The sequence below is a fragment of the Balaenoptera musculus genome, chromosome 8 (genome assembly GCF_009873245.2).
Source record: "Balaenoptera musculus isolate JJ_BM4_2016_0621 chromosome 8, mBalMus1.pri.v3, whole genome shotgun sequence".
Lineage (NCBI taxonomy): Eukaryota > Metazoa > Chordata > Mammalia > Artiodactyla > Balaenopteridae > Balaenoptera > Balaenoptera musculus.
Window position 1 is genome coordinate 95,423,221 of NC_045792.1, and position 20,395 is coordinate 95,443,615.

The 20,395-nt window shown below is 53.0% G+C and overlaps 1 protein-coding gene across 2 annotated transcripts in view; it reads left to right on the top strand.

Moving 5' to 3' along the window:
- CREB3L1 (cAMP responsive element binding protein 3 like 1) overlaps positions 1-20,014 on the top strand; it is a 36,520-nt gene extending 16,506 nt beyond the window's left edge. Inside the window, exons 2-12 of one of the 2 annotated variants that reach the window (XM_036859460.1) lie at positions 2,900-3,128; positions 6,203-6,387; positions 9,028-9,106; positions 11,654-11,811; positions 12,464-12,613; positions 12,740-12,798; positions 12,986-13,054; positions 15,059-15,158; positions 16,085-16,211; positions 18,828-19,099; positions 19,282-19,730. In XM_036859460.1, coding sequence (XP_036715355.1) covers positions 2,900-3,128; positions 6,203-6,387; positions 9,028-9,106; positions 11,654-11,811; positions 12,464-12,613; positions 12,740-12,798; positions 12,986-13,054; positions 15,059-15,158; positions 16,085-16,211; positions 18,828-19,099; positions 19,282-19,584 — 1,731 coding nt within the window. In that variant the 3' untranslated portion in view covers positions 19,585-19,730. Of the gene's footprint in view, positions 1-2,899; positions 3,129-6,202; positions 6,388-9,027; positions 9,107-11,653; positions 11,812-12,463; positions 12,614-12,739; positions 12,799-12,985; positions 13,055-15,058; positions 15,159-16,084; positions 16,212-18,827; positions 19,100-19,281 lie in introns of both variants that reach the window. The other variant, XM_036859461.1, reaches the window with a different exon arrangement.
- Positions 20,015-20,395: the final 381 nt, after the last annotated feature.

The window sequence follows — 20,395 nt, forward strand, 5'->3', positions numbered from 1 at the left end:
GCTCACAAAGTGGGGACCAACTGATCTCCCTCAGCAGGTGCCTGTGGGCACCCCAAAAGGGGTCTCTGAGAAGGACCTGGCTCATCTGCCTGGAATCCTTTAGGGACCCCAGCCCAGACTGGAGGAAGCTTCTCTCCTCTCCCAGGCCCGGGGAAAGGGCTTGGCAAACCCTTATCGCCTGAGAAGCAGCTGCCGGAGAAATACCTTAGCAGCTGACTCACTAGGCTCTTCACAACCCCCTCCCACTGGGCCTCACACCAGGCCTTTGAGAGACCCTGAGAGAGAGAGAGAGAGAGACAGAGGGAGGGAGAGGGCGCCCCCAGCAGACTCTGCTGAGGGTGTAGCTAGCACAGTCCGGACTGTGGCTGGCTAGGTGGCTGGGGGGCATTGCACCCTGTAAATGGCCTTTGGCTGGGATCACAGTCTTGGAGACTTGTTCAGCCTCTGACTTCCTGGTACTGCCTCACCCCAGGCATTGATGGACGAATGACATACTGATGGCGTTGCCCTCTGGGGTACAAGGCCCTGTCCCTCCACCAATAACTGTTGAGTGTCTATCCTGGGCCAGGGGATGGGACCCAGCAGGTGAACAAGTCCAGACCCTACTACCTCAGGGAGTTCACAGTCTGACAGACAGGCAATTCCCTATCAGGGGAATGTCTGCTGCCATTGGGGGAGGACTGGGGTGTGACTGGGGTTGTGGATGCTTCCCTGCTTCCCTTGGCTCCCTGAGCCTCGGTTTCCCTACCTGTCAAATATAGATATGCAACTTCCTTGTCTCCTTGGGTAATTGTGAGGATTAGATAAGACAATGCATATGAAAGCACTTCAGAAAGTTAAAACCACAAGAAAAGTGTAGGATAGGGATGGTAAGCTCTGACGAGCTGGGGAGAAGAGAGAGTACTTAAGACGATGGGTTTCTGAACTCATTTTATCATGGATTCTCTGATCCATGCTTTGTTTGGGGGAAGGACCAAGCCACCTCCCTGCATTGGCTCCAGGCTCCGTTCACCTCAGGCCCAGAGTTAGGCTTTTGATAATAACAATGGCTAACAGTAATTGAGCACTCACTGCATTCTAGGCCCTGTTCTCAGTGTTACATGTGTTTGCTGTATAGATATATACATATGTTATTTGTATACATGTGTTATATGTATTTCCTCATTTTATCCTCATAATCCTATGAGGGTAGCATTAAGCACCTAACAAATATTTGATCCTCATTACAACACTGTGAGGTAGGAACTATTATTTCCCCCTTACAGATGAGGAAACTGAGACCCAGAGAAGTGAAGTAAACTTAGCAAGGAGTGAGCTAGGAGTCAAAAGAAAGCTTATCTGCAGAGCTTGGGCTCATCCCCTGCCCCCCACACACAGATGCTCATGTGGCTCTGAATCTTATTCTCAGACAGAGGGCTTTTCTGCTCATCCCTTCCAAACTAGGACAGGCTCCAAGTATTCCAGGCCAGAAAGCCAACAACTCCGGACTCCAGAAGTCAGTCCTTACCCACTCTCCAGGTGGGACCCCAGGGCCAGAAGCAAAGCCCCAACAAATTCATTCAGTCAGTAAAAAATGAATGAACAGGGAGCTCCCCTGGCGGTTCAGTGGTTAAGACTCTGTGCTTCCACTGCAGGGGGCGCAGGTTCAATCCCTGGTCAGGGAACTAAGATCCCACATGCTGTGTGGTGCGGCCAGAAAAAAAAAGAATGAACAACATTTCCTTACATATTTATAATTCTTTAGAGAGAAAAAACAAGCACCTCCTATGTGCCTGCCACTGGATGCTTTACTAATAAGAGGTTTGTTGAGTAACTACTATGTACCAGGGACTATTCTAAGTGCTTGACATGCATTAACTTGTTTAATCTTCACAATAACCCTAGCAGATAGGAACTATTATCATCCCCACTGTACAAAGGAGGAAATGAAACATAGAGACATTAATCAACTTTCCCAGGATCGTGGAGCCCAATATTTTTCAGACTATTTTGTTTCTGAGAAATATATTTTACATCCTTCCCAAGAACATACACACACACACATACACAAAACTGAGATTTAAAAAATCTACCAAGTATTTAACTTCCCTATGTGCACTCTGATATTTTTCTACTCTATTTTATTCTGTTTTCTTTTTTCTTAAATTCTGGTCGTGACCTACTAAATTGATTTCACAACCCATTAATGAGTCACCACCCACAGTTTGAACGGCACTGAGTCATAGCTAGGAGCATCAGGGCCAGGATTCAAATCCAAATGATATGGCTCTGGAGCCTAATCTCTTGGTATAAAGAATGGCTGGGAAAAGGGAGACACTGGAGGCATGCGGACAAGTGGGGACTGTACTAATGAGGGGGGCAGAGTCCTCAATAATCTCACCACCTTGCATTCCAGCAAAAGAGAATACAAAAGTCACTGATATTGCCTTTGGAATGCAAACTTGCTGGCATAGATACACTTATTCTTTAGTACTTAGTCCTCCCATGAAGGAAGTAGGGTGGACTGAGAAACAGACTTGGGCAATCTAAGTGATTTGACCAAGGTCACAGAGCCAGCACTAAAGCCCTGTGTCCTATCGCCTGGATTCTTTCACACCATCCAGGACTCACCCTTGAGGATACTGACGGAGAGGCTAGAGACAGCGGTGGAGGTGGTGGTGGCAGTAATGTGATGATGGGGTGACAGTAGTGATAGAAATGATAATAGTTGGTATGATGATGTGGGCCGGGGGAAGTTGGTGGTGGTGGTGGTGGTGGTATTAATGATGGAGGGAAGAGTAATGGGGAGGTTGCGGGGACAGCGGTGGTGGTGGCAGGGCTGGTGGCACCACCAGAGCAGCATCTGCGCCCCCCTTTCCAGGGTGAGCTGACTCCCTCCTCTCCCCTCCCCCTTTGTTAGCACTTCCCTGAGCACCTGGACCACTTTGGAGAGAACATGGAGGACTTCTCCAACGACCTGTTCAGCAGTTTCTTTGATGACCCCGTGCTGGACGAGAAGAGCCCTCTACTGGACATGGAACTGGACTCCCCCACGCCGGGCATCCAGGCCGAGCACAGCTACTCCCTGAGTGGTGACTCGGCACCTCAGAGCCCCATTGTGCCCATCAAGATGGAGGACACCACCCAAGGTAAGAAGGGGTGGCAGAGCCCAGGGTACCAGACCTGAGGAGGGACACCAGACCCAGAGGAGGGACACCAGACCCGAGGAGGGACACCAGACCTGAGGGGGCTCCCACAAAAACCTCTCAGGGTAGCCCCCCGCCTTTTTGTTCCTCTGCAAGTCAGACCCAGAAGGGCACTTCTCAAGAGGGTCTTTGGCTGACTTAGGTCAGTGATGTGCAAAGGGTGGGTCCCAGACCAGGGGCAGCACCTGGGAACTTGTTAGAAATGCAGATTCTCAGGTCCCACCCAGACCTGCTGGATCGGAAACCCTGTGGGGAGGATCCAGCCTTCCAGGTGATTCTGATGCATGTTTAGGTCTGGGAACCAGCCTTAGATGGAACAGCTGGGGGCGAGGGGAGGATTAAACAATAAATGTGGACAAGTCACCAAGACTCTAGAACCTTACCACCTCCTCACACTGTGATGTCCTCTGAGATGTTACCTGGGCGAAACACCTGCACCCTATTTTTTTTTTTTTTTTTTTTTTGCCACATCACACGGATCTCAGGATCTCAGTTCCCTGACCAGGGATCGAACCCGGGCCCCGGCAGTGAAAGCCCGGAATCCTAACCACTAGGCCACCAGGGAACTCCCCTGCACCCTACTTTTATTGCCAAAGGTAGGGTTCTCTAAAGCTCTCCTCTCCCCCACCTCCCTCCTTTTTAAGCAAAGGGCCCTTTGAGTTTTTCCTCTCAGGTGATCAACATTTGAGAACTCCAGACTGTGCCCCACCTAGAAATGGTCTCTTTAGGCATTTCCTCATATGGCTCCATCATATTTGGACACACGTCTTAGCCTTGATAAGCCTCAGTTTCTTCATCTACAAATGGGAATAACAATAAACATTTCTATAGCACTCTCCAGTTTACAAAGTACCTTCGTGTTATTATCTCATTTGTTTCTCACAACTCACAGGTGAGGTCAGGATCACTTTTATCATACTCCCCATTTGTCTGATAAGGAAAATGAGACTTCGGGAAAGCTGAGTTGTTTAGGTTACGCACACAGTCAATGCAGAGCAGGAACTTGGGAGCAAGCAGGCCCCCTGATTCTAAACCTCACACCCATGCCACCACCACATTTGCCAGCCTTAAGGGGCGCTAAAGGGTACTGGCTTTGGTGTGCATCCTGGTGCCTCAACCGGCTGCTGTGTGATCTTTAACAAGTTGCTTAACCTCTCTGGACCTCGGTTTCCTCAATTACAAAATGATGACACTAGGTATCTTGAGAATTCTGGCCAGGATTAAAAATATATATATGAAAAGTACCCAGCTCAGTCAGTGCCCAGCACATTTCATATATATGTGTGTGTGTGTGTGTGTGTGTGTGTGTGTGCGTGTATATATATATATATATATATAAAATTAGTGACTATTTCCTTATGTGTATAAAAGTCCTATTAAAACTATCATGTCTAGAACCATGAACAGGGTTCTTATTCCTCTTTCCCTTTGGAGGACAATGGTCTTGAGTGAGTATTTTAATCTTCTCAACTATTAAATGGGCAGAATAGCGGTGCCCGCCGCCAGGGTTGGTGGGAGGAATACACAAATTCATATGCAGCAAGAGCTTAGAATTAGACTCAGTGCAAGAAGTGTGAGCTGCTTCTGAGGGTCTTTGAGATTCCCCAGGGGCAGAGACGGGACTTTGTACCTGGCCCCCATCCAGCTGCTTGAGGGTAGGGACACCTCCTGGGGCTTTAAGTGGCTCCATGGCTCGTGGCTATGGAGGTCTCAACTTCCCTGTGTGCCCTGGCCTCAGCGCAGCCTCTGGAGGTCACCTCGATGGGGTGTCAGGCCCCAGCCTGGGGAAGGGTAGCATGTGGGGTGGACAGCCTCCCAGCCCGGCAACTCCTCACCACCCCAAGTCTATTTTTAGAGCAGTTTGTCTGTGGGTCCTTTGCAGGGGGCAGCTTCCCGGAGGCCGGCGGGCTGGCCCTGTAATTTGGGAAGATTGTGGGTGTTCTTGGAGCCCAGGGGCAGCCTGCAGCCCAGAACTGAGGCCCTCAGCCTCCCAGCAGGGCAGGGCCTAGCCTCTGAGGTGGGATCAGGCAGCTGCTGACCCCTCTCTCCACCCACAGTGGGTTCCAAAGGCTAGAGTCCCCTCTAGCCCACCCATGCTGGCTCCTCAGACCTCTGCCTCACCAGAGCCAGGTGCTGGGGCCACCAGGGGCAGGACTGACGCCGAGTGGCACCCATCAGGAAAAGGGGGGATGCCCAGCAGCCCTGTGACCCAGGTGAGGCCAGGAAGCCCACGAGGTGGACGCTGCCCTGGGAAACCTGAGCATCACCCCTCACGCCCCACATGCCCCCACAGGCACCAGGTCCAGGATTCTTCCTTCTAAATTTGTCTCCAGTATGTTCCTTCCTCTCCATCCCCACTGCCACTGCCTTAGCATGTGCCTCACCTTCTCTCGCTGCACAATTTCAACAGCCTCCTGCGGGTCTCCCTGCTTCGCTCTGCCGGGCCAGTCTGCACACACAGGCAGAATGATCTTTTTCAACATTACAAATCTGACAAAGTCGCAGCTCCAAGGCCATGCCATCCCTGCTGGCCTCTCTGACCCTACCTTCTCCTTCCCTTTGCATTCTAACTGCACTAAACTGCTCGTGACTCTCACCAGATCCCCAGCACCTAGCACGGTGCTCAGCAGATGTTTACTGAATAACAATAATTGTATTCACAATAGCTGCCATTTATTGAACATTTACTTCTTGTCAGGTACTTTTACAGATGAGGAAGCTAAGGCTCAGAGAGGTTAAGCAACTTACCTAAAGTCACACAGCCAGTCAGGAGGGGTCTGTTGTCCAAGCCCACTCTGTAAACTGCTGAATGAAGAAGATGCCCCCACCTCTTCTGGCCCCAGCCCACTCAGCCCTCCTACCTCACAAGCGCCGCCCCCTGCCCTTTTCCGCCTGCCTCCTGGTACACCCTAGCATCTCTCCACAGTCCTGTCCAGAGCAGCTCCAAGGGGCCAGGAGAGGGGCTGAGCCCTCTGCTCTAGGAGTCCCCTGAGCCTGGGTCCTGCCCCCTTCCCTAGATGTGGAACACGGAGCGTGGGTGCTGGGACACAAACTGTGCTCGGTCATGGTGAAGCAGGAGCAGAGCCCGGAGCTGCCCGTGGACCCTCTGGCTGCCTCCTCAGCCATGGCTGCCGCTGCTGCCATGGCCACCACCCCGCTGCTGGGCCTCAGCCCCCTGACCAGGCTGCCCATCCCCCACCAGGTGAGCCTGGGGACTGTTAGTAGGGGCTGAGGGAGGGAGGAGGGATGATGGGTCTCTGTGGGAAGGGCAATCCAAAGCCCTGTGCACACAGGGGCTCTGTGAACAGGGAGCAATGTGACTCTCAGGACTGAGAGTCGGAACTCCCAGACCAGGCCCCTGCCCATCCCTTGGGCCATCCCTTCACCATCCTAGAACGGGCTCAAACCACAGCGCACTCGGAATAAGCTGGGGCCCTCACTGTGTGCAGAAGAAAGATGACAGGGACCCAGGTAGGGCTGGGCATCAGGGGCCCAGTCCAGGGTCTCAGGGAAGGAGACAGCCCAGGCCACTTAATTTTCTCAAAGTGTCTGGATTTTTAAAAAGGAAGAAACACCTAAATGGAAATATAAAAATTATGCCATATTTCAATTGTTTATATTCATGAGGTGAATATTTTTAACCCACACCCTCATGCCAGCCCTCACCCCCATGAATGTATAGATAAGAGCAGTCGGCTATAAATCCAAAGTTGACATCCCAGACCCCTGGCTCCTGGGAGAGGCCCTGACTGGGTCCCAGCTCTGCTCTCACTTGTGCTCTGGGCATGTTGCCTTCCCTGTTTTTTCCTCAGCTTCCTTCTCTGTAAAATGGGAGCATGAACTACTGCTAAGGGGGTCCTACCCCTGAGTCTACAGCATGAGGGTTACCTTGAAATCCCTAGAGTCAAGGTTTGGCTGGCACTGCCCCCTGCTGGCCATGCAGCTCACCTGATCAAAATGTACGGGACCAAAAGTGAGAAAGGTCAGCCCCTCCTACTCCACCAAGGACCTGAGGATTCAGGGTTGGCTGCAAATGGGGAGGATCTTTTGGGACCACCTCTAGGACTGGCTCTGCAATGACTCAGCCCTCGCCATAGCAGGAAGGGAAGGCATGACGGCAGCGGCAGCCAGGGTCTTGGATGCTGGGCTCATGCCTCAGAGAAGGAAACTGAGGTGGAAGGGGTTAAGCAACTTGCCCCACATTGCACAGTCAGAAGCAATGGAGCTGCATTCCAAACTCAGCCGCCAGACTCCGGAGCCCACACTTTCCACTCTAGTGAGGCCGCGACCCCCTAGTGGAAGGCACAGGAACCAGGAGCTGGTATGACAATGATGAACGTGTGACCCACATGAGAGCTGTCACCCTATTGCGTCGCAGTCCCTTCATCTGTCACTTGAGGCCTGAGCTGGGATGTAGACCAGGGAATCTCCAAGGTCCCTGCCAACCTTAACCTCCTGGGATTCTTACTCACCTGCCTAAATTCGGGATTCTGGGTGGTCCCACCCACGATATCATGACCTCTCTGCTGGCTGCAGACCTGGAGAGGAGAGATGGCCCTGAAATCGAACACCCAACACAGTGCCTTCTCAAAGAGAACACCCCTTGTATGTGTGTTGGTCCTCGTGTGTAGGAAGCCATGCCTGTTGATGTCCTTTCTGGAACAGCAAGTTGGGATGGCATAAAGAAATAGGAATGCATGTTTATTTAAAGCATTAATCTAATTCTATCAGTCCCTTGCTTAAAAACCCATTAGGGGCTCCTCATTGTTTCAAACTTCTTTGTCTGGATTCTACTCACCCCCTCCGCACGCCCTCCCCCCAGATCTTCTGGTCTTGTTTCTCACCACTCCACCTCTGACACACACCCCTACACTCTGGACACCCTTAATACTTGCAGTTTCCAGATCTAGCTGTGCTCTGTCTGGCCTCTGTGCCTTTGCAGATGCTTTTCCCTCTTCTTGGAATGCCTCTCCCCTCATCTACGTCCTGCCCCATCCTTTATCTGTAATACTCGTATTTATACATCAGGACTCAAACTTCAGCTGCTCAGGGAGCTTTCTCTGGGCCCCCAGCCAGTTAATGCCTCCTTTGTCTGTGCTGTTGTTACCACTCATTGAACAACTACGATCTGCCAGACATTACCTCCAGTCCTCACGGCAACCCACATGGGCTCACAGTCAGTGTAGGGCCAGCCTCCACCAAAAAGATGGCCCTGGCCTCAGAGGCCGCAGGAGGCCCTCCTTCTCTGAGCTTAGAGGCTAAACAATGCTACTTGGCCACCATTCTCTTTTCTTAGGTCTACTTGACTTCTCTAAGCACGAGAACTTGCCTCTGCTCCTCTGGAATGTGCCTGGAACCCTGGGCCCAGATACTTTCTTTTTTTTTTTTTTTTTTAGATGTTATTCCTGAAGTACACCTCCTATTTCTTTTTAAATTTATTTATTTATTTCTTTATTTTTGGCTGTGTTGGGTCTTCGTTTCTCTGCGAGGGCTTTCTCTAGTTGCGACGAGCGGGGGCCACTCTTCATCGCGGTGCGCGGGCCTCTCACTGTCGCGGCCTCTCTTGTTGCGGAGCACAGGCTCCAGACGCGCAGGCTCAGTAGTTGTGGCTCACAGGCCTAGTTGCTCCGTGGCATGTGGGATCTTCCCAGACCAGGGCTCGAACCCGTGTCCCCTGCATTGGCAGGCAGACTCTCAACCACTGCGCCACGAGGGAAGCCGCAGATACTTTCTTAATGCTGCAGGGCAGACCCCCAGGCCCAGGGAGGGAGGGAGGTTGGGTAGCATGGTGGGGACGGGCTCCCCGGGGCAGCTGACGGAGCTGGACCTGTCTCTTCCTCAGGCCCCGGGAGAGATGACTCAGCTGCCAGTGATCAAAGCAGAGCCTCAGGAGGTAAACCAGTTCCTCAAAGTGACACCAGGTAAGTGTGTCCAGAGAGGGACTCTTCCTCTCCAGTCTTGGGCAGACCGCATTCTCTTTTTTTTTTTTATTTATATTTATTTTTGGCTGCGTTGAGACTGTTGCTGCACACAGCCTCTCTCTAGTTGCGGCGAGTGGGGGCTACTCTTCGTTGCGGTGCGCGGGCTTCTCATTGCAGTGGCTTCTGTTGTTGCAGAGCATGGGCTCTAGGGTGCACGGGCTTCAGTAGTTGTGGCACTCAGGCTCAGTAGTTGTGGCACACGGGCCTAGCTGCTCCAGTTGCTCCGCGGCATGTAGGCTCATCCCTGATCAGGGCTCGAACCCGTGTCCCCTGCACTGGCAGGCGGATTCTTTTTTTTTTTTTTTTTTAGAGATATGCTCCCTGTACATTCACAGTAATTATTTTGGAATCTAGTCTTTTTGTTTTCAGATTCCTGGGGGATATTTTTCTTTTCTTTTTTCTTTTTCAAATTTTTATTTATTTATTTATTTATTTATGGCTGCATTGGGTCTTCGTTTCTGTGCGGGCTTTCTCTTGTTGCGGCAAGTGGGGGCCACTCTTCATCGCGGTGCGCGGGCCTCTCACTATCGCGGCCTCTCTTGTTGTGGAGCACAGGCTCCAGACGCGCAGGCTCAGTAGTTGTGGCTCACGGGCCTAGTTGCTCCACGGCCTGTGGGAATCTTCCCAGACCAGGGCTCGAACCCGTGTCCCCTGCATTGGCAGGCAGATTCTCAACCACTGCGCCACCAGGGAAGCCCAGACTGCATTCTTTACTCCCTTGGTCCAGCCCACCCATCTCCCTCGACACCTCCCATCTCTCCCCAGAATATTCTCTCTTTCCCACCCTGCCCATTCTCCATCCCTCCAGTCCCCTTCTTACACAATCTACAGCTGTCATCACTATTATCAACACCTTCTCACCTCTCCCATCATTCATTAATTGAAGTCCACTCTATAGCCATCAGTCCATCCATCCATCCATCCATCCATCCATCCATCCATCTACTCATTTATCCATCTATCTGTCCATCCATCCATCTATCCATTTATCCATCCATCCAACTAGAGTTCACTGGGCATCTCCTAGTCCCAGGAGCTGGGGAAGCAGAGAGAGAAGACAGTCCCTGTACCCAAGTAGATCACAGAGTGGTGTGAGCCACAGACAAACCACCAATTATACAGCAGTGATATGGATTAAAGATGGCAGATCCCCAGGAAGCCTTGAAAGCACATCCCCAGACCTGACAAGGGAGAAGAGAACAGAGGAAGCTTCTTGGATTGACCAGAAAGAGAAAGGGCTAACTGAATCTTTCCAATCCCACCTCATTAATTCATCAAACATTGATTAAGCATCTACTGTGCTTATTCAGGCCCTGGACTAAGTACCACAAGGTTTAGAAAGATGAATAAGGCCCAAGTTTCACCCTCAAGTTGGTCCCAGCCTCTGAGAGAAGATATAGAATTAACAGGAGGTAGAAAGGGACCAGTGTGAAAACACCTTACATTGTAGAGTGCCCTTCAATTCATAAAGCGTGTTCCCATACATTAGCCCATTGCATCCTCCTGGCTCCATGCAAGGAGTCCTTTCACCCCCATTCATCAGGAAAGTGAGGCTGGGAGAGGTTAAGTAAACATAACTATAGGTCACACAGTTGTGGGGTGCAACAGTCAAGACTTGAACTCAGGCCTCTCTGAGTCCAAGTTCGGTGGTCTTTACAGTCTGGCATCCGTAATAGGCAAATGAGAGCCAAAGAAGGGAGAGGGGACTCCTGCAGGAGGCAGTCATGGGCCGAGCCCGGAAGGATGCAGTGCTTCCTCCTGCCAGCCTCAGCCCGGCTCTGCGGTGCAGTCAGCTCCAGATTCCCGCACCTGGACTTAAATCTGTGCATGCAGTGCTGGCCTGGGAGCTCTCCCTGCAGCAAGGCTCTTGGTCCTCTTGGCTCTGCCCAGGCCTCTTCCTGACCACCTGCAGAGCGTCAATCTTCCTGATGCTGTGGCCTCAGAGAGGCAGCACAGAAGGCATGCTGGGGAGAGCAGTGCTCCTGGTGGGTCTGCTGAAAGCCCAGTGCCTGCTGTCCTGTTACCCTGAGGTTGAAAATGGACACCCTGGGGTTTTGCAGTGGAAAGAAAGGGACAGAGGCTGCGGCTTGCCCAGCCTGATCCCCATGGGTCTTGCTATGGGCAGACTCCAGTCACCTCCTGGGGTTGCCAAGTTGGAGGCTCAAAGATCCTGAGCCCTGTGAAGTCAGGGGTAGGGGAGGGACCCCAAGAATCCAGCCTCTGTGATATCCCCACCAAGAACCAGGCTTAAAGGAGCCAGGCTTCTGTGGAGTCAGAGATGGGGTGGCACTCAGGAATTGTCTTCTGGGACATCAGCTCGTCTTTCTGACATGGCAGAGGGGCTTCTGATGTTATAGCGGTCAAGGCCCCAGCAGCCAGTCCCACAGTCAGTCCGGGCTGGCTTAGGCCCATGCCATGCTGAACTCTGATTGTGCGACCAGAGCTGGGGCGCCACCCTGCTAACCTGGCTTCTCCTGCTCTCCCCAGAGGACCTGGTGCAGATGCCTCCGACGCCCCCCAGCAGCCATGGCAGCGACAGTGACGGCTCCCAGAGTCCCCGCTCTCTGCCCCCCTCCAGCCCCATCCGGCCCATGGCCCGCTCCTCCACAGCCATCTCCACCTCCCCCCTCCTCACGGCCCCTCACGTAAGCAGCTGGGGGTGGATTGACCCTAGAGTCAAGGAATTGAGTGCCTGGGGAGCCCTAAGCCTGATCCCCACCCCCATCAGAATTCAGAGAGGTGCCTGCCCGGCAGATGGGAGTGACAATCTTTTAATCGTGCCTTGGGGTAAATAGGAAACAGGCAGAGAGTCCAAGAGGCCTGCCGAACGCACACTATTGCAGAGCCAGGACTAGAACTTGACATTCCTCACCTTCAAGGGGACGGCCCAGGCTGCCCCCAAAGAGCACTGTTTGGAGAACAATGTTCAGGAGGCCCGGAATCCACTGGGATGGGTGTGGAACCTCCCAAGTCAAGAGGTGGTGGGTGTCTGAGGTGGGTGCTGTTTAGGGGGCCCTGGACAAGTAAGCTTTGAGGCTGTGGGTTCCAGGATGGGATCTCGGGACCACCCCACCCCCAGCAATATACTGAGGGCCAAACATGCCAGGCTCCCAGCAACATCCTGAGCACTTGATACATGTTATTGGATTTAATTCAGATCTGCCCCTTTTTCAGATGAGGAGACCGAGGCTCAGTGAGTTGAGTGCCTTGTCCAGGTCATGCGCAGAGTAAATGGCAGAGCTTGAATTTGAATGCAGGGCTGTCTGGTTCCTAACTATCATGTCCCCCTTCCCACAGAAATTACAGGGGACGTCAGGGCCACTGCTCCTGACGGAGGAGGAAAAGCGCACCCTGATTGCTGAGGGCTACCCCATCCCCACAAAACTCCCCCTCACCAAAGCTGAGGAGAAGGCCTTAAAGAGGGTCCGGAGGAAAATCAAGAACAAGGTAAAGCGTGAGCCAGACCCTGCCCCTGCCCTGGGGCTCCCCTGGTGATGCCAGCCCTGAAGTTGGGGAGCCCCAGGAAGTGGATATGCAGTGTGGTAACTCCTGTTTGGGGGCTTCCCCCTCTAGATCTCGGCCCAGGAGAGCCGCCGTAAGAAGAAGGAGTACGTGGAGTGTCTAGAAAAGAAGTAAGAGGTCTTGGGCAGGTGGGCGGCTCGGGTGGCCTGGGCCCCACTCCCCAGCCCGGCCTGCTCTCCCCAGCCCTCTCTCACAGGGGCGGGGGACACGGGGACTAGGATGCTGGTGGGCAGGGCTAAGGGGGCAGCAGGGAGTCTGGGGGCTGCCCCTGAGCCTGTGCCTGCTTGGCCACCGCAGGGTGGAGACCTTTACATCCGAGAACAACGAACTGTGGAAGAAGGTGGAGACCCTGGAGAATGCCAACAGGTGGGTGGTGCCACCTGCGTCCCCCCGGCCCCTGCCCTTCTGCAGCCAGTGCCTGGCTATGGCATAGCTCTGGGAGGCAGGAGAGAGGAGAGGTCACTGAGTTCAGGATGATGGGAACCCCAGAAACAGGGACTCTGCAGCCTGGGACCCTCAGTTTCCCATCTAGATACCAGACAGGGCTGGTGAGGTGCTTAAACGTGATGATACAGACCAGCACAGCAGCAGCCCCTGGGAACTTGTTAGAAATGCTTATTCTCAGGCCTCATGGCAGGCCTATTGAATCAGGAACTCCAGGGGGAGGGTTCAATGATCTGTGTTTTAATAAGCCCTCCAGGTAATTCTGATGCACCCTAAAGTTAGAACCTACCGGTGTACATGCTTGCCACCCAAAGCGAGTTTCTCAGACCAGCAGCATTAGCATCACGTGGGGGCTTGTTAGAAATGCAGAATTTTAGGGGACTTCCCTGGTGGTCCAGTGGTTAAGATTTCACCTCCCAATGCAGGGGGCGTGGGTTCAATCCCTGTTCGGGGAGCTAAGATCCCACATGTCTCGCGGCCAAAAAACCAAAACATAAAACAGAAGCAATATTGTAACAAATTCAATAAAGACTTTAAAAATGATCCACATCAAAAAAATCTTAAAAAAAAAAAAAGAAAGAAAGAAATGCAGAATCTCGGGACTCTCCCCAGACTTACTGAATCAGAATCTGCATTTCAACAATATCCTTGAGTGATTCACCTGCACAATTAAGCTTGAGAAACATTAGTATGGAACCCGCACAGGATCTGGCATGCAGTAGCCACGTAAAGTCACAACTCTGGGTGCCATTTTTGTGATCCTGGAAAAACTGTTATGTACACCTCTCTGGGCCCCAGTTTCTCTGTCTAAATGGAGATGATAGAAGCAGTATCTCCCAGGATTCATGTGACGATGTGATGAGACCTAGCAAGTAAAGGGCCAGCACTGTCCTTGGCATTTGAGAATGTTCCATTCATGTTAGATTTTCTTCTTCGTTTTTTCTTGTTATTATTCTGAATTCTTGATAGTGACCAGCCATGAGCCCACAGTAGGTTTGTGGGAGTGATAATTGTTTGCTGGGAGTAATTAAAATAACAGACAACAGCTAGTATGCAGCAGGTGCTCAACAGAAGGCTTTTTCCTTCTTTCCTTCCTTCTCCCCCAGCTTCTCCAGCGGGATCCAGCCACTCCCCTGATTGACCTGGAGAATGCCCCCCTGACTCAGGGATAGGGGGCGGGAGCCCTCACCCCTCACCCCCTTCCTCTGGCCCGGATTCCTCCCTAGTCCCAAATAGGGCGAGGCCCTTGGAGCTGTTTCGCCACCTGCTGTACATTCTGGGAACTGCAACCCCACCGACCGGCTGGGTGGAGGAAAGAGAGAATTAAACATTTGTTCACCAAGGGTGGGCTGGGCACCCTCTGTGGGTACCCAGAGGATTCCTCGCCGGGAGGGACCCAGTCCTTGCCCTCAGGGAGCCCACAGTTAGCGAAGGAGACTGACATAGACATTCATAAATAAACGAAGTGTTACAGGTGCTGTGATAAAAGCAAAAACAGCAACAAAATTAACGAAACTGGTAGCTACCATTTCCTGGACACTTGCTCCTCACCATGTACCAGGCAGCTGCCAGACGTGTCCTTCGTATCAGCTCAAGGTGCCGTGGATACAAAGGAGGGAGGGTCAATTTAGCTGTGGCTGGTGCAGGGTAAGAAAAAGAAAGTGGCCTCAGCTGAGGTGGTCCAGGCTCGCCTCCAGCCGCCCCTTTGGCCAGGAGCGTCACGGGGCACCCCTGAGCCTCCATAGGGTGCCCCAGCCGCACCACAGAGGAGCCACGCGAGAGGTGACCTTTTCTGTCTTGACTGAAACGGGCACCTGGCGTGGAAGCCAAGTCTGGAGGCTGCTCTGCTCCTCCCCGGGAGAGCTCCCTGAGGCAGAGATTCCTGCTGGGTCAGAACCTGCCAGGTGACCGCTGTGCCCTCCTCAGGACCCTGCTCCAGCAGCTGCAGAAACTCCAGACTCTGGTCACCAACAAGATCTCCAGACCTTACAAGATGGCTGCCACCCAGACTGGGACCTGCCTCATGGTAGGTACTGTTCCCTCACCGCAGGGCCACAGGAGGACAGGTCTTCCCCAGGCTGGCTTTCTACAGGGGGCGGTGGGCAGAGCTTCGAGGGCCTGGCCATATTGTGGGCGGTGTCACCAGAGTAAACCATCCTAGTACCTGGTGCACTGGCTGCAGCAGACCCCAGCCTCTTTCCCCAAGTCCATGGAACCTTCCAGAACATGACCTTCCCTGACCAGTTCTAACACGGTGTGGATGTGTAGTGACTCACGTGAACTCAGCTAGAGGATGGCAGGGCAAGTCCCGTGAGGAGGCAGCTTCTGCAGGCCCAGTGGAGTGGAGTGATGGGCCTGGGGGGATGTGGGGAAGTATGGACCTGGTTCTTTCTGGCATGGAGGGTGGGTGCCTAGGCTGTGGCTCAGGCCTCTGCTAGCCCCTCTTCCACATTTCCTGGAGCTGTACAGCCTGTTGCCTCCTGGCTAATCACTCCCCAGGCCCTCCGAGATCCTCAAGCTGTCAGGTGGCAAAGCCCCAGTAGAGGCAGGGGTTAGTTTGGGCTCTGTGACTCTTAACCTCCTCCTGCTGGCCGGCCTTCCTGGGAATCCTGCTGGGAATCTGGTGTGAAGATACGTCCCCCTCCCTTGCCCCAATCTCAGCCTCCTCCCACACCTACCCCTTCCTTCCCTTCCTGATTCCTCCACCCCATAGGTGATAACCACATTGGCCAATTCCCCCTCTTTTCTAGCACTGCCTGGGGTGGCCCCCCTACAGTGGGCTGAGATGTCCCGACAGCCTCTACCTTCTCCTCCACCACGTGCAGGAGGTGGTTGGCTCTGGGAGCAGCTTTCCTGGAAAAATATTGAGCCTTTTGCCCCCATTGGCTCGGGGGCAGGGGGAGGATTGGGGTGACCAAGGTTGCAGCCCCTCCGCTCTCTCTCTACTACCAGGTGGCAGCCTTGTGCTTCGTCCTGGTGCTGGGCTCCCTCGTGCCCTGCCTCCCTGAGTTCTCCTCCGGCTCCCAGACTGTGAAGGAAGACCCCATGGCCACTGACAGCGTCTACACTGCCAGTCAGAGTGAGTGATCTGAGCCAGGCTGCCTTCCCCCCATGCCAGCCCCAACTTCCGGGCAGAAGCCAGACACAAGAGAGGAGCCAGGTTTGGGGCTGGCGCCGTCTCATTCTACCTCCTCATTTTGCAGATGGGGAAACTGAGTCCCCCAAAGGGTCTATGATGTGTTCAATGTTAGTTATAGAATTAGGACTACAGTGAAGAGCCCCTGATTCCCAGCCCACCCAGGCGTGGCTTGCGGGGGTAGGTTTAGGGAATAACAGGAATGTTTTCACCCTAGCCCCCATGTATTATGGTGCCAGTTGGTAGGGACATCTGCTAAGCACCATCAGTATTTTACAACTGGGATAGCAAATCAGTTTCAGCTCCAGGGACATTTTCCATAAGACGGTGGTGGCTGCCTGAAGCACTGTGTTAAGAAGGACCCTGAGGCACCATTCAGGATCAACAGGAAGGAGTGCCAGGATCCACTGGTAATGTCTGCCATGGGCAGAGTCGGGGTAGTGGTAGTGTGGGCTCAGATAGTTACCATCCCACAGGGGACTGTGAGGATCGTTAAGAGCGTAGAGCTTCAGAGTCAGTCATATCTGCCACTCACTCACTGCGTCACCTCAGGCATGTGTCTTTTTTTGTTTTGTTTTGTTTTGTTTTGTTTTGTTTTTTTCTGTAGACATCTTTATTGAAGTATAATTGCCTTACAATAGTGTGTTAGCTTCTGCTTTATAACAAAGTGAATCAGTTATACATATACAATAGGTTCCCATTTCTCTTCCCTCTTGCATCTCCCTCCCTCCCACCCTCCCCATCCCACCCCTCTAGGTGGTCACAAAGCACCGAGTTGATCTCCCTGTGCTATGCGGCTGCTTCCCACTAGCTATCTATTTTACATTTGGTAGTGTATATATGTCCATGACACTCTCTTACCCTGTCCCATCTCACCCCACCCCCTCCCCATATCCTCAAGTCCATTCTCTAGTAGGTCTGTGTCTTTATTCCCGTCTAGGCATGTGTCTTAAGCACACTAAATTTCAATTTCTTTACCTTGAAAATGGGAGTTACAAGTTCCACACTTCCTGAGCACATTTGTTGTGAAGACTAAATGACATGGTGCACAAAGGCCGTTAGCACAGTGCCTGGTACACAGCAGACACCTACTAAATGAACACAGTCGCTTCCTTTTTGATGAGCTCACAAGAGGAGAGAAAAGATACAACACACAGTAGCAAGGGGAGAACTGGTATAGGGTGCAGCAAAGAATAGTATGGGCTTCCAGAAGCAGAGGATACTTCAGATAGACCTACAGAGGAACTTCCACACAGTCCCTCATCATTTACCAGGAGCGAGTTATCCAGCAGGGCAGGAGGAGGAAGAGGAAACAGATGGGAGGTCAGAGAGAGAGGAGCTGGGGAGGGGTGAGTTTCAAGAAGGAGGGATACTGCAGGGAGGATGAGCTAAGCCTGCAGGGCCTTGAGGGGAGGAAGCGGCGTGGGGAGGGTTAGGGGAAGAGGAAGCAGAGGGGGGGAGTGAAAACCACTCCCTGGACCAGAGCAGCCTGAGAAGGAGAGAACAGGTCAGTTACTAAGGGAGGTGGGTGGCAGGGATGTAAGGTCTTGAGAGCCATGTGTCCATTTTCCCAAGGCCTGAGTGGCCTATGTGTGCTGGGAGGTATAGGGAACCTTGGAGAGGAAGGAATGGAAATGGTCCGGGGGGCGGGGGTGGGCTGGGGTTAGGGGGAGAGAGAGAGAGTGTTGATGGACAAAACCAGAGTCAGAGGAGCCAGAGGAGCGAGGGAATGAATGAGCCCCTCGGAGCGAACGCAGTGGATTTCAGGCCCAGTGTCCGCAGGGCGAAGAGGAAGAGATGACCTCTGGAGCAGGTTGGATTACAGAGCTGGTGCACCGCACAGCTCCAGGGGCTCCGCTCACATAGACTGTGAGATCCGGGCCCTGAGAGTGAGAAGGGAGGTGGTGGGTCCTGGAGTCAGGCACACCTGGGTTTGCATCTCACCTTCGGTGCAGACTAGCCTGGGACAGTGTGCCTGGCAACCTGGAGCCTCAATTACCTGTTCCGTGAAATGGAGCTAAAAATATCTCATTCCAAGAGTTTCTGTCAATGATTTGATATAGGTTAAAGGATGCCTACAATGCCTGGCACGTGATAGATATCCAAAAAATGTGTTTTCTTTTTTTTTTTTCATTTCCCTGGAGGGCAAATTAGGGCCTAGAACGGGAAAAAGATTTATTCAAGGTCTCACAGAAAGTGAGTGGTACAGTAGGATCAGAACCCAGGTCTCAGATGCCCCAGCCCAGTACCCTCTGCTTAGGAAGATCTAACTTTCTCTGAGTGCAGTTTCAATCACTCTATTATCTCATTTAAACCTCACATCAACGGGAGGTTGGCCCTCGTATTCCTATTTTACAGATGAGCAAACTGAGGCTCAGAAAGGTGAAAGCAAAGGCATGACTTACCTGCAGTCACACAGCTCAGAATTGCTAGAGCTGGGATTCAGATCCAGGCCCGTAAGATTCCAGGGCCCAGGTCCTTAAACACCAGGCCCTGAATGTGGCCTGGATGGGGAGGGAGCCTCTTGGCACCATGGCTCACCCTGAGCTCCTTCTCCAGTGCCCTCCCGAAGCCTCCTGTTCTATGATGAGGGGGCAGGCTCGTGGGAGGATGGCCGCAGCGCCCTGCTGCCCGTGGAGCCCCCGGATGGCTGGGAGATCAAGCCCGGGGGGCCGGCGGAGCAGCGACCCCAGGACCACCTGCAGCATGACCACCTGGACAGCACCCACGAGACCAGCAAGTACCTGAGTGAGGCCTGGCCCAAGGACGTCGGTGGAAACAGCACCAGTCCTGACTTCTCCCACCCTAAGGAGTGGTTCCACGAGAGGTGGGTGGGTGACCCCTTCCCCTCCTGCGGTCCCAGGCTCCCCCCGCCCTCTGCCTGCCCCCGGTCCCCATGTCCTCAGCCACACCCTCCCAAGGCCCTGTCCCTCCCGTGTCCAGATCCAGCTTGCAGAGGGGCGAGAGGGCCCTCCCTGGACAGAGTCACCCCTGATTTCTCTTCTCTCTCTAGGGATCTGGGCCCCAACACCACCATCAAACTCTCCTAGGCCGTGCCAAGACGCAGGACACAGGACGTACCCTCTGGCACTCAGAAGAGGGGTTGTCTTGCTCACTAACCCGGATCCGGCTAGTACCCCTGCCCCCTGGGGTCCGTCTTCCCCTCAGCCCACCTTTGCCCCAGATCTTGACTGGGGCCTCTCCTCTCCCCGCACATTTGGACTGTCCCCTTAGGCCAACCGCTCTGTTCTCACCACCACTCCACAGCCATCCGTCCTTCTCAGATAAACCACTCACTGGGTTACCTTTCTCATAACGACCAACAGGACCACTGCCTCCCTGCCCCAGCCCCGCCACACACACACACACACACACACACACACACACACACACACACACACACACACACGTCAACAGACCGACACACACACCCCACCCCTCCCCCCACTGTACAGAGACCAAGAACAGAAATTGTTTGTAAATAATGAACCTTATTTTTTATTATTGCCAATCCCTAAGATATTGTATTTTACAAGTCTCCCTCTGACCTTCACCCCTCCCTTGTTTTATATTTTATGAAGTTAGTGCGGGCTTTGCTGCTCCCTGGCCCAGGAAAGAGGGTCCCCCCCACCCCTCACCTGGCCTCCCCCTGCCGCTGCCCAAGCCGCTGGGCCTTTTTAATTGCCAAACTGCTTCACCCATCAGCTCAGCACATGCTTTAAGAAGGCATAAGTAAAAAAAAAAAAGATGCAGCATCAATATCTGACTTTGTGCCTTTCTTCACGGTTGGGCTGGGGGCAGGGGCGGGGCGTGGGACTGAAGGATGAAGGAGTAAGAAGGGTAAGTTGATTTTATATTCTGACTGGAGGCGATTGGGGGTGAGGGGTTTGAGAAAGCATTTGCGGTGAGTTCCCTCTTCCAGCCAGGTGCAGAGTTCAAACTAGATGGTCAAAGAATTCTGCAGCAATTCCCCCACCCCAAGGCTCCTCCAAGTACCTACTATTGCTGAGTATGGAAGCAGAAAGGCATATAAGCCACCCAGATGGCCTTTAGGGGGTGGTAACTGCGATAACGAGCACCTAGGGTGGCCAGGCGCTGCACCAGGCACTGTACACGCCGTACTCAGG